Genomic DNA, 13168 nt, shown 5'->3' on the forward strand with positions numbered 1-13168 from the left:
CACTTGAATGATTTGCCCCACCTGCAATGTCTGTGAATATAGAATATATAGCATAGCAATAACATTAGGACCAACATTTACAATGGATTACACAACTGTCCAAATGTTTCCAGTAAATATTGGCATAACAACATAGATATCATAGAATTTACTGTACAGAAGGAGGCCACTCGGCCCATCGAGTCTGCACCGGCTCTTGGAAAGAGCCCCCTACCCAGGTCCACGTCTCCACCCTATCCCCATAACCCAGTAACCCCACCCAACACTAAGGGCAATTTCCATCATCCAAGGACATTATAGAATCATTATAACAATTAAAGGTGTATTTCTCTGCTCATCCCCCACCTTCCTCCTACCACCAGACCTCATGTTCCCTCAGGGTTTCAGCTCTTTTATTACTCTCTCCATTCTCTGCTGCATTAAGGCAAAGAAAGGATTTGGAAGCAAAGATGAAATAAATTAGGCAACTATTGGAAACTGTGTGGACCTTAGCTATGCCTTCCATTTTGTGAGACGTGAAATATTCTTTGTTCCTATACTCCCCAGTTTCCCTCCTTCAGGCCTCGATGACTGCATCGGTTCTCTTTCCTCCTCTCGTCCCATCTGGAACTTTTCATCAATTCTGCCTCCAATTTCCACCTTTCCCTCCTGTGGTCCATCTCTGATTCTTCCCTTCCTCGATTTCCCTGTCTCAATTTCTGGGGAAAGACCAATGTTCGTTGCAAGCCCGTTGATGCCTGCAGAAATAGATCCACAAATGGCCGAAAAGGTTTTGATGATCAAAGAGCAAAAACAAATGTATCAGAAGTAGTCTTTAACAATAGCAAAGTAATTTATCGAAATGGAACAAAAGAAACTTTAAAAAAAAAATAGGAAATTAATGTGTCAGCCCAATGATTGCCTCAATAATGTCTACTCTTTCCTTTTACTGCTCCTTATAGGCTTATCTGTTTGAACTTGGCTCCAGTAACTACATCCACAAGTTATCGGGACATACAGAAACTGTCATGACTTTGGCATTTAGTCCTTCTGTACCCAAGGTAATCCATTTTCTTTATTACTTCCTGAATGAATAAATCAATCAATAAACAAGTAGAAACCCACTATCCACAAGTCCTACAGCAGAGTGTTTACTTACTTGTGAAATGGATCAGAAATTACTGGTAATTATGTATTTTGTAATGATCAAGTACGGTGAATTAATTTTGAACTCTAACTCAGATCTCTAAAAGTGTTCAAATGTTTCTTTGCTATCAGCTGAGCAACGGGAAAATACCGTTATTTTTCAGGTGAAATAAGAAAACTCTTTAATTTCTTTCTTGTTCGTCGTGTTTTAGTCATTTGATGCCATGACTTACATTATTGGAAAGGTAACTTGAAAGAGAGGTTGAAATAAAAACAGCAAATGCCCGATAAAAACAGCGGGTCTGGCAGCATCTGTGGAGTAGAGGTTGCTCATTTGGGAGGTGCTGCTGTAGATGCCTTGGAAACTTGCTGGAGCGCCTCCTGTCAGAGAACACGCAGCAGCCACTTTGCAGTGCAGTGGAGCTGCATAAGTGTGGCCTGTGTTGATTTACCCTTCTTTCCCTTTGTAGAAATCTTTTTCCTCATTTGCTTTTGATGGCAATATGTGTGGAATTACGGCTTCAACTCTTGGCTGTACCAATCCATCATGCAGCACATCAAAGTTCCAATAAACTATCAGCTCCCTGCTACCCTGTTGTAATTCCCATTTCAGATCAAAGCAGCACGATGGGATAAATTAGCTCTTCTTTACTTGTGGGAATAGAATGCAGAGCAAAGCAAAGAAGGTGTGCAATTCAAGAGGGTTCGTCTCACAAGATCCTGGGCAACAAGAGTCAGTATGGATTTATTAAAAGCAAACCATGTCTGACAAACAGGATCTGTGGAGATACCAGATGAATTGGTATTGGTATCAGACCCAGTTTAGTAATTCCTCTGGGGACGTAGCTCAGAATCATAATACAGCTTTGTTTTCCCCGACTGTGAGCAAAAACTGCTGAACATGCTCTTTAACGGCAACCCGCTTTATGGTGAAGGGACTGTTGGAGGGCAATAAAGGCCAATCACATGAACTTCAAGTTATTCCTAGATTGCGATCGTAGGAAAGAACATCCCACCACGGGAACAGGAACTGCATCCGTCAGTCGAGATGGGCCCACAGTAGCAGCCCCTTTACAATTTGACCTGGAGCCTTTTAGCAATGTATCGCCATTTGTTCCATTGACCTCAACCAGAAACTAGACTTTGGAATTCCTGTTACAGACGTCCAGTAAAACCCATCACCTTCCCATCACCCCTGGAACTCCATCCCACTGTGGATCTGGATAAGAGATCAGTTGCGAAGAGGTTGACGGCAGATGCTTGCTTGCACTGAATCCCCATGATTTCTCTTCACTGAGTCAGACTTCTGTTTTCTGCATCGATGGAGAAATCTCCTTCGGATCAGAAACATTTCGGAGAGAACACACTCAGTTCTAGATCTTCAAACACGGATGCAATTAATTCTTTAAGCGTGTTTATTTCCACGTTGTAAATCGACATTGTCCTCTTAAGTATCTGAGGCTCTTTGGGTTGACACTGCCAATACAGAGTGATATCCTTTGGTCTTTGCCTAACAACCAGCTTCTTCACAAAAATTCTATTATGCCACCACATTTATCTATATTTTGTCAACTAACTCATGAGAGTTGCTTGCTGCAAGGACTGTTCAAATAGTTTTCCAGCAAGTTCTCTCCAGATTCCAGGAGTTCAGCTTTAATTTTGACTATGTCTTATTTGACAGCTAGGAAAGGGAAAAAATGTTATCCAGAAGTCCCTGCTACAAGTCTACTTGTGTGGGTGTCAGCTGATAAGAGAATACATAAAGGGAATGTTGCTCCTTCCTGTGATTCTTCCTCTGCCAATCCCTTGACCGGCAGAGGACGCTTGCCACCAAGTACAACCCACGGCAAGAATCTACATGTGGAGTCTTTTCACACAGGGAGATGCAGCTACCACGAGCTTCTGACCGGCCAGGTGATTCCTGCACTCACTATAGGATATTGGAAGGAATTGGAGGTTTATAATTGACTTGTTTGGCTATGTCATGTGCTTTCTGTGGCCATCAAGTTCTGAAATGGGACCTGAACCCAGTTTTAGGGACCATTACAGCTACATTTACCTGCAGAGAGGCTGCAATAAGAGACACTGCCTTCAGGCGGGCAATAGGAATGATGCTACTTGTGAGGCTGACACTGCAGTGCAGTATTGCGTGGGTACTGCAATGTCATAGGAGTTGTCTTTCAAAAGAGTTATCAAACAGTCTGGTGTGAAGTGCCTCAGAGTGCATCATGATATGTAGAAAACTTAGCTGGGATTCTCCACTCTCCACCACTGCAACTGGGAATCCCGATCAGTCAGAGAATGGAGCGCGGCCAAAAAAAGGTTGGACGCAGGGCACCAGACCCATTGCCATTCTTCCCTTCACACTTGAATGCAACTCAAGCACCCCGCTTTGAAGCCAACTTCAATGTTTAACACTCTTGCTATAATTGACAGCTCCTCACCACATTAAAGGAGCTAAGTGCTTTCTGCTGTGAGAAAAGAGGAACTGAAACCACTTAATTACTTTGTTGTGGTAAAGAGTTGTCAGTCATAGCAGAAGTGTTTATAAACATTGTGGTTAGAAACAAAGTAGGATTCTTAAGATGCATTCAAGCGTGAAGGGAAAGATAAATAAGCAGTCCACCAAGAAACAGTGTCTAAACTGTCAATCACAGACTAATGAAAGGTATTGCTCTATGAAATTGGATGGACCTTTTGCATTTCAAAGGGTGTCAGGGCATTTGTAGCCTTTTCAAGTGTGCACTTTCGAGGAAGCCTATGAAATGTGTGACAGCTGCTGTTTTAAAGACTCTTGTCTAAGGAAGCAGAATGTATGAAAGGGAAAGTGTGTCTGCTTTGATTCGTCACTGAGCTGCCAGGACTGCTCTACAGCTGGCATGTCGAGCAGTTCAGGGAGAGGAGGCCACTTCAGAATTAAACAACTCAGACCAGGAGCACACTGTTGAGCAGAGGGCTGCCTGAGATCATCATGCCAAGGGTGATCTTCAGATTCCCCAAGGCTGGAAGGGGCAGACTAGATACAGGACCCCCATCTTGGTGGGGCATCCCTGGGTCAACCCCCCACCCATAGCTCGAGCCTACCCAACTCCCAGGACCCTTGGGGACTCTCCATCTGCAGCCTGGCAATGACATAAGGGCACGTAGAACCGTAGAATCCCTACAGTGCAAAAGGAGGCCATTCAGTCCACCGAGTCTGCACTGACCCTCTGAAAGAGCACCCTACCTAGGCCCACTCCCCCATCCTATCACCATCACCCCACCTAACCTGCACATTCCTGGACACTTAGGAACAATTTTATCATGGCTAATCCACCTAAATAGCACATCTTTGGATTGTGGGAGGAAACCGGAGCATCCGGTGGAAACCCACGCAGACATGGGGAGAACATGTAAACTCCACACAGACAGATGGCCAAGGCCAGAATCGAACTTGGGCTCCTGGCACTGTGAGGCAGCAGTGCTAGCCACCATGCCGCCATGTCGTCCTTGTCTGCTGCACATGACCTTTGGGGTCCACCATGGCAGGCGTGAGTACCACTGTCAGGGTGTACATCATTGGCAATTCCAGGGAATGGGGACTGAAGGGAGATGGCTGAAGGGGAGGCTGATGGGGGTTGCTGATGGACGGGCTGGGGTGTGGCTAGTAGGATCGGGTTTGTGGGGCGGTTTGGGTCGCCCTCATGCAAACGTGTTGTGGAGGGATGACTCATTAATCCCATACTGGAGGAAAAGTGTTTAAACCTGGGGTTAAACAGGTTATGGGACACTAATGAAACCTTAAACAGGTTATGGGACACTTATGAGACTGGGGGATTGATATTCCCAAAGAACTATGGGGAATATGCACACCCCCCCCCCCCCTCCCAAGGGGCCGGGCACCACCTTCTACATCCTGTATAAAAGCGGAGGGCCATGATCAGACAGCTGTCTCCTGTAGTAGAGTAACTGCTCTGTACACTTGTTTTGTTGCATTAACCTTTTTCCTTTTGATTCAACCTGTTCGGCTCAGTGTGGACTCCTTTCCGGACCTTATAATAGAAAGATGCTCCTCCTTGTCAGAGGGTGGCGTGGCGGGGTGGGGTGGTGGGGTGGCGTGGCGGGGTGGCGTGGCGGGGTGGCGTGGTGGGGTGGTGGGATGGGGTGGAGTGCGACAGGGTTTTGAGTTGTGTGAGGGAGGGGGCGGCTGATTGAGGAATTCCGATGTGGGCTCTCCACTATGCATAAACCTGCATGGTTAAGGAGCGAGACCCAGACCTGGGCGCCACTCCCAGCGGCAACGTGAGCTTGCCTTGATTCTCCGATAGCGGGAACACTCTCGAACGGAGAATCCCAGCCCTTGAATAATATTGCTCTTCCTGTTTCATTTTCAAATGTTTCGAAATGTTCTTTCAGGTATTTTATGAATAAAGTATATTTTTGCAAATAAAAGTCTGAGCTAACACTTCGAGAACAATTATGTTCAGATCTTCTTAGCTTGAGTGGTGCAAAGTCTTTCCATAATAGTACAAAATAATAAAAGCGTTCTCCCCGTGTGTGCATGGGTTTCCTCCAGGTGTTCCGGTTTCCTCCCACAGTCCAAAGATGTGCAGGTTAGGTGGATTGGCCATGATAAATTGCCCCTTAGCGTCCAAAATTGCCCTTAGTGTTGGGTGGGGTTACTGGGTTATGGGGATAGGGTGGAGGTGTGACCTTGGGTGGAGTGCTCTTTCCAAGAGTCAGTGCAGACTCGATGGGCCGAATGGCCTCCTTCTGCAATGTAAATTCTATGATAATCTATGATACTCACATATAGTTGATTTCAGTTCGACACTCCTGCATTCTCCTGCTCCGCGTGACAAAAGTATTCCTTGAAGCTTGCAGCTCAAATGACAATAGTACTTACAGACTTAGTTGGAACTGATTATCTGTCTGTACCTTTGTCTCTGCTTTTATGACAGTAATTCCATTCACAGCTAACAAGGAAAGACAGCCAGATACCCTTCCTTCTGGGACAGTGCTGGGACAAAGATTTCCCAAGACAATGGGTAAAAAAATGTTCATCTTGTTACGACACAAGCTAACAAATTACGATTGTTTCCAGTCTTAGTGGAAACAACTATCGTTCACATATTAGCACCCTCTTGTTGAGGTGCCGTTTTTGCTATTGCTATTAAAGCACTAATATTAAAACCAAAATCTCTACTATGGAAAATCTTTGAAACAAACCAAAACAATGATCTATGAATGTAGGTTAACTTCTAGCGTTATTATCCATATTTCATTCATGGGTTGAAGGATTACGGAGAACAGACAGGACAGTGGAGTTAAGGTCAGGATGAGATGAGCCACAAACGAATGGGAGAGGAGACTCGATGGACCAAATGGCCTCATTCTGCTTTTTATATCTTATGAACCTATGGACTTATTTAGTATAATAATCCTAGAGAATACACCTACTGTATTGTCGTTGAGAGTAACAATATTTAACAATCGTATAACACCTCTAATGTAGGAACATATCCCAAACTAGTCCACAGGACCATTATCAAATGCTATTTGGCACTGATCCACATGAAGATATTATGACAAGTGACTAAAAGCTTTGTCAAAGAGGTTTAAAAGGTGGCTGAGAGGAGAAAGAGGCGGAGAGGTTCGGGTAGGAAATTCCAGAGCTGCGGGCCCAGACAGCTGAAGGCATGCCCTCTAATGGTGGAGCAATGAACATCAGGGACGCAGAAGAGGCAGTGATCTCGGAGAATGGGAGGTTACAAAATGGGCAGTGCAGGGAATATTCGAATTGAGACTTGCTGAACTGGAAGCCAATGGCACTCAGTCAGCATGGTGATGGGCAAAGTGGACTTTTTCCACATTAGGATACGGGCAGCAAAGTTTTAGATGAACTGAAGTTTATGCAGTGTACAAGCTGGGAGGCAGCCATCAGAGTATTGGTGTAGTCGAGCCGAGAGATAACAAATGCCAGGATGGAAGTTCCAGGAGCAGCTGAGCTGAAGGAGGGACAGAGATGGCCAATGTCACAAAAGTGGGAATATGCAAGTGGATTTAGGGTTGGAAACTCTCCTCGTTTCAGATAGGATGCCAAGGTTACACACAGTGATATTTTATTGCTGATATATTATCATGCCCTCAACATATTTATTTTATTTCCAATCACTAAGCTGGAAAGAATTAATGGCATTGATGATAAAAAGAAGCATTTTGCATCTGTTTGAGACCTTGGACAACCTTCCAACTGAACACGCAACTTAAATTATAAATCTGCTCTTTAATGTGTTTGCCATAATTATAGTTATGGGATTTGTCTTCATAAATCGCACCCAGTCTCCAGGCAGCCTTTCCCAGACCTTCACATCTGTGTATTTTTTATATTGCAATCTATTTCTCTTGCATCAACATCAAGCTCACTGGAAATGTTTGTAAGACGGTGCATCCAATTTAGACGCTTATTTCCAACCAAAGTTTCAATGAATTTGTGTCCTCGTTCAGCTCATAGATTCCTCAGAGCTGAAGGATCCTCCCAATGTCCAATTATAAGTAAACATTGGAGGGCAATTTAAAACAGACTTTTCCTCCGCTTTATATACCTTGTTGCTCATGTTTGGAATGAATCCTCATGAACGTAAAGACATTGGGTTCAGCAGCATATAGAGTTACCGGGGGTGAGGGGAGGACAGGGTGGGAGGAAGAGGGTGTGTGCTCAGTCAAACGACCTGGGATTTGGTATGCAAAAGCAAGGAATTTTCAGCAACTTGCCAAGGGAATAGTAACAGTCCTCGGTGAAACCCAATCCATCAGTCTGGCAGTCTGTAAATTTGAAAGTTTAGGTAGTAATCTTGGTTGTTGGATGTGCTTACCATGTAATATAACTATATGCACTTAATGAAAAGCAGGAACCAGGGCACAAGTACTTCATTATTGCATCAGATGAAATGCATTCAGAGGTAGTCCTGTACAAATACAATTCTAATGCCTTTCAGCAGATACCGATGATAAAAATAGATAAAGTAGAACCTACATCATGACGAAGGCAACAGTGTCAAGAGTGTTTTTGGGGTGAATTCCCCGCCTCCCCAACCGCGTGTTTCTCGGTGGCCTGAGGGCAGGGGTGCGCTGCCGGCAGAACGGAAAATCCCACCGGAGGAGAATTCATTTGTTTCCTTCTCTCAAAGCTTTAGGCAACAAGGATATTTGCTATGATTCACTGAGCTTGAGACACAGATATAGACAGGGACAATCGCTTGCATGAGCCACAAGGAAATCCCTATTGAAAACTGCATCCAAGATCTAAAAGCACTGATGCACGATCAATTGCACAAAGACGAGAGTTGGATACAACTGAGGCTTTATTACACTAAGATGTGTGGCCTCGTACAGCAGCTGGCGAAATGGCTGCTGTACGGGGAGCACACATATTTATACTCTGCCTACTGGACGGAACCAGCAGGAAGGGACTACATCCATACCTGTAGCACAGGGCCTTACCGTACACAGCCTAATATATACAGCAGTGATTACTGCCACATTCACTCCCTGTTAAAATTGAGTCCGGGTGGAGAACTATATACAGCACAAGTTCAATATACAGAGAAAAAAAATTTGTGTCCAGAACCAATTGCAGGTTTAGCCGGTCCGGAGCCTTGATCTGACATTGGGAGCGACGCAGTGGTGGCGGCGATTCTGCTGTCGGTCGGGTCTTTGGTGACTCCGGGAGCGTGGCGAGATCCTCTTCACCCTCGGGCGTGAGCAGGGGAAGTCGGATGGTCCTGGGGGGGGGGGGGGGGGGGGGGGGGGGGGGGTTGCTGTTGGATGCTCCAGGGGAGGGGAGGGTGATATGCCAGACTGGGTGTGTGTGTGTGTGTGTGTGTGGAACCTGCTGGTGCCAGGTCTCTGAGAGAGATAGTATCTTGGCAGCCGTCGGGGTACGCTACGTAGGCATACTGAGGGTTGGCGTGGAGTAACTGCACCCTTTCCACCAATGGGCCCGCCTTGTGGAGTCGTATGTTCTTACGGAGGAGTATGGGTCCTGGAGCTGCGAGCCAAGTCGGGAGCGACACCCGGAGGTGGACTTCCTGGGGAAGGCAAAGTGACATTCATGGTGTGTGTCAATAGTCGCAGTGCATTGGAGCGACTGAATGGAGTGCAGTGCATTGGGGAGGACCTCCTGCCAGCGGGAGGCCGGGAGATTTGACCGTAGGGCCAGCTCCAGACCGTCCGTTCTCCCTCTCCACCTGTCCGTTTCCCCGGGGCTAATAGCTGGTCGTCCTGCTCGAGGCGATACCCTTGTGGAGCAGGAACTGACGCAGCTCATCGCTCATGAATGAGGATCCCCTGTCACTGTGGATGTAGGCGGGGAAGCCGAACAGAGCGAAGATGGTGTTGAGGGCTTTGATGACGGTGGCAGACGTCATGTCGGGCATGGGATGGCGAAGGGGAATCTGGAGTTCTCATCAACCACACTGAGGAATTACGTGTTGCGGTCGGTGGAGGGGAGGGCCCCTTTGAAGTCCACGCTGAGGAGTTCAAAGGGGCGGGAAGCCTTCACCAGGCGCGCACGGTCCGGCTGGTAGAAGTGCGGTTTGCACTCCTCACAGACCTGGCAGTATCTGGTGATGGCTCTGACTTCGTTGACGGAGTAGGGCACATTGCAGGCTTTAATGAAGTGGTACAACCGTACCACTCCCGGGTGACAAAGGTTATCGTGCAGAGTCCAGAGTCGATCCACCTGTGCGCTGGCACATGTACCTCGGGATAGGGCATCGGGGGGGCTCGTTGAGCTTACCGGGGCGATACAAAATCGTGTAGTTGTAGGTGGAGAGCTCGATCCTCCACCTCAAGATTTTATCATTTTTGATCTTGCCCCGTTGTGTGTTGTTAAACATGAAGGCTACCGACCATTGGTCAGTGAGGAGAGTGAATCTCCTGCTGGCCAGGTAATGCCTCCAATGCCGTACAGCTTCAACGATGGCCTGGGCCTCTTTTTCGACGGAGGAGTGCCGTATTTCGGAGGCATGAAGGGTTTGTGAAAAGAATGCCACGGGCCTGCCTGCATGGTTGAGGGTGGCGGCTAGAGCGACGTCTGATGCGTCGCTCTCCACTTGAAAGGGTAACGTCTTGTCGACTGCGTGCATCGCGGCCTTGGCGATGTCGGCCCTAATACGGTTGAAGGCCTGTTGAGCCTCGGCTGTCAGGGGAAAAAGGGTGGACTGGATGAGTGGGCGGGCCTTGTCCGCATAATTTGGAATCCACTGGGCGTAGTAAGAAAAGAACCCCAGGCAGCGTTTGAGGGCCTTGGGGCAGTGGGGAAGGGGGAGTTCCATGAGGGAGCGCATGTGGTCGGGGTCAGGCCCCAGAATTCCATTCTGGACCACATAGCCGAGGATGGCTAAGCGGGTCATGCTAAACACGCACTTCTCCTTGTTGTAGGTGAGGTTTAGGAGAGTGGCAGTGTGAAGACATTTGGCAAGGTTGGCATCGTGGTCCTGCTGGTCGTGGCCGCAGATCGTGACATTGTTTAGGTACGGGAAAGTGGCCCGCAGCCCCTACCGGTCTACCATTCGGTCCATCTCCCTTTGAAAGACCGAGACCCTGTTGGTGTCGCCGAAGGGATCCCTAAGAAAGTGGTATGGCAGCCATCTGCCTCGAAGGCAGTCTATGGGCGGTCCGCCTTACGGATGGGGAGCTGGTGGTAGGCGGATTTTAGATCTACAATTGAGAAGACCTGGTACTGTGCAATCTGATTGCCCATATCAGATATGCGTGGGAGGGGATACGCGTCAAGCTGCGTGTACCGATTGATGGTCTGGCTGTAGTCCACGACCATTCTGTGTTTCTCCCCCGTTTTCACCACTAGCACTTGGGCTTTCCAGGGGCTGTTGCTGGCCTCGATGATGCCTTCCCGAAGCAGCCGCTGGACCTCGGACCTGATGAAGGTCCTGTCCTGGGTGCTGTACCGTCTGCTCCTGGTGGCGATGGGTATTCATGATACACACAGAGGTGACTCTGCCACAGGGGGGCATTGCACCAACCCATATATAAAGGACACAGCACACATGATCTTCCTCTTTCCAGTGGAGACACTCAGTGAGTACAGACACAGGGTTGATTTAACATCACACCCACCACCTGGATTGTAGCAGACTGGTTCGTCGGTCTGAGTAGCTATAGAAGGATTAACAGTAGTGGCGAATCCGAGTAGGAGAATTGTAAATAGTTTAATAACCGTGTTGAAGTTATCTCCACGTCTGAACCTTCCTTTGTCAGAGTGAACATCAAGGAAGCAGCTTATGCTACGCCAAGAGCATAACAAGACAGTAGGGGCCTGCCGAATTTCAATGTTAGGCTCTGGAGGTTACACTGGAAGTCCAGGCCGAGTAGCAGGGCAGCGCAGAGATTGGGGAGGACGTGGAGGCGGAAGCCGCTGAACTCTATGCCCTGGATAGTGAGCGTGCTATGCAGTACCCCCGGATCGCCATGGAGTGGGACCCGGAGGCCATGGAGATTCTCTGATTGGCGGCGTGTACCGCAAGGGAGCAGCGCCTTACTGTATCGGGATGTATGAAGCTCTCGGTTCTCCCAGAGTCCAGCAGACAGGAGGTCTCGTGTCCATCGATCTTCACGCTTGTGGAGGCGGTTGCTAGATTGTGCGGGCGAGACTGGTCGATTGTGACCAAGGCAAGTCACGGGTGGTCGCCGCTGGTGCCAGTCAATGGGGTGCCCGGGGGGCATGGGTCCTGGAACGATGGTGGCTCCCGCGTGCTGTGGGGGAGACAAGATGGCGGCGCCTGACGATCCTGAGGAGGACAGGATGGCGGCGCCCATGGGCTGCACGTGGCGGGGGTTGAACAAGATGGCGCCGCCCATGGGCCGCACGTGGCCTGGGGAGGGGAAGATGGCGGCGCCCACTGGCTGTACATGGTCCGCGGGGGGGGAAGATGTCAGCGGCCCCTGTCCGTACACGGGGGTGGGGGATCGGAGCAAAAGATTGAGGGGGTAGAGAAGCTACTGGATGAAGGGAATGAGTAGATGTAGATTCTTGGAATTTTTTTGAAGAAGTATTTGGCCCACAGTGAGCGTGATAAGGGAGCTTTAGGCTTCTGAAATGGTGATAAATTACATAATCCATCTTTCAGATTACGTATTATGAAGACCGTGGGTGGAATTTTTCCCACAATAGCATAGTGTCAGGTTCAGTCAGAAAATCAGTGTGTTTCTTCCCAAAGAAACAGGCAGGCTTCTTGACGAGACCTTCCCACACTTTGCCGTTTTTTTGAAGGGAGGCGTGTTTTGCGCCATCATTGGGAGGTGCGGGGCCTAATCATGTTGGCAAGCAGGCCTTCACAGAGATTGAGGTACCCTTTTTAAATTGCGCCACTAAAGGTGAAATTAAAGACACCCCCTCCCCATGGACATCAGGACCCCACCCTCTCCCCATCATTGGTGGCCAGCCTCAAGCACACTACATCTGCTAATTCCCTTCACCTATTTAAATGCATGGTAATTAAGTTTGAGCCCTCGCTGGGCGTGAAGCTGATTATGTCTGCTGGGAGGGCCCCAGAACATCGTGAGCTGTTTGGCACCGGGCGCAAATCCCGTTTCACAGCTCCTCCAGTATTTTCCTGACATAGTGGGATTTGTGCCAGAAGCAATGTGGCCGGAAAATTATCACATATGTCTTCTGGTGGAAAAGATACCATGGTATAATGCTATAAGTAAAAGCACAGGAGAGTTCTTCTAATGTCCTGGACAACATTTATCCCTCAACCAACACACCAAGGGGATCTCGGTGACTTTGGACAACATTGTTAAATGGAGATTAGCCTGTTTTACATCTCTTGTGATTTCCAATTGCATTAAAGTGAACCTGGCTAATTATTTACAATGCAAAGGGTTGAAATATTAGCACCGACAAATTAATAATTAGAGAATTAGGAATAGAAAGGGAAGTCAGAAAAAACTATTTTACTTAAATGTGTGGGTGGATTTAACAGTGAATATTGTTCAGGTGGATGGAATAAATGGGTTTACAGACAATAAATGATCAAAT

The 13168-nt window shown here is 47.7% G+C and overlaps 1 protein-coding gene across 7 annotated transcripts in view; it reads left to right on the top strand.

Annotated features, from left to right (window-relative positions):
- wdr27 (WD repeat domain 27) overlaps window positions 1-13168 on the top strand; it is a 599569-nt gene that overhangs the window by 321043 nt on the left and 265358 nt on the right. For all 7 annotated transcript variants that reach the window (XR_005462840.1, XM_038815943.1, XM_038815902.1 and 4 more), the window contains one exon: window positions 942-1040. Coding sequence is in view for 6 of the 7 variants with exons in the window: in XM_038815943.1 (XP_038671871.1) it covers window positions 942-1040 (99 nt within the window). In the remaining variant the exon portion in view is untranslated. Of the gene's footprint in view, window positions 1-941; window positions 1041-13168 lie in introns of those variants that run through there.

Source organism: Scyliorhinus canicula, chromosome 1 (assembly GCF_902713615.1).
Source record: "Scyliorhinus canicula chromosome 1, sScyCan1.1, whole genome shotgun sequence".
Classification (NCBI taxonomy): domain Eukaryota; kingdom Metazoa; phylum Chordata; class Chondrichthyes; order Carcharhiniformes; family Scyliorhinidae; genus Scyliorhinus; species Scyliorhinus canicula.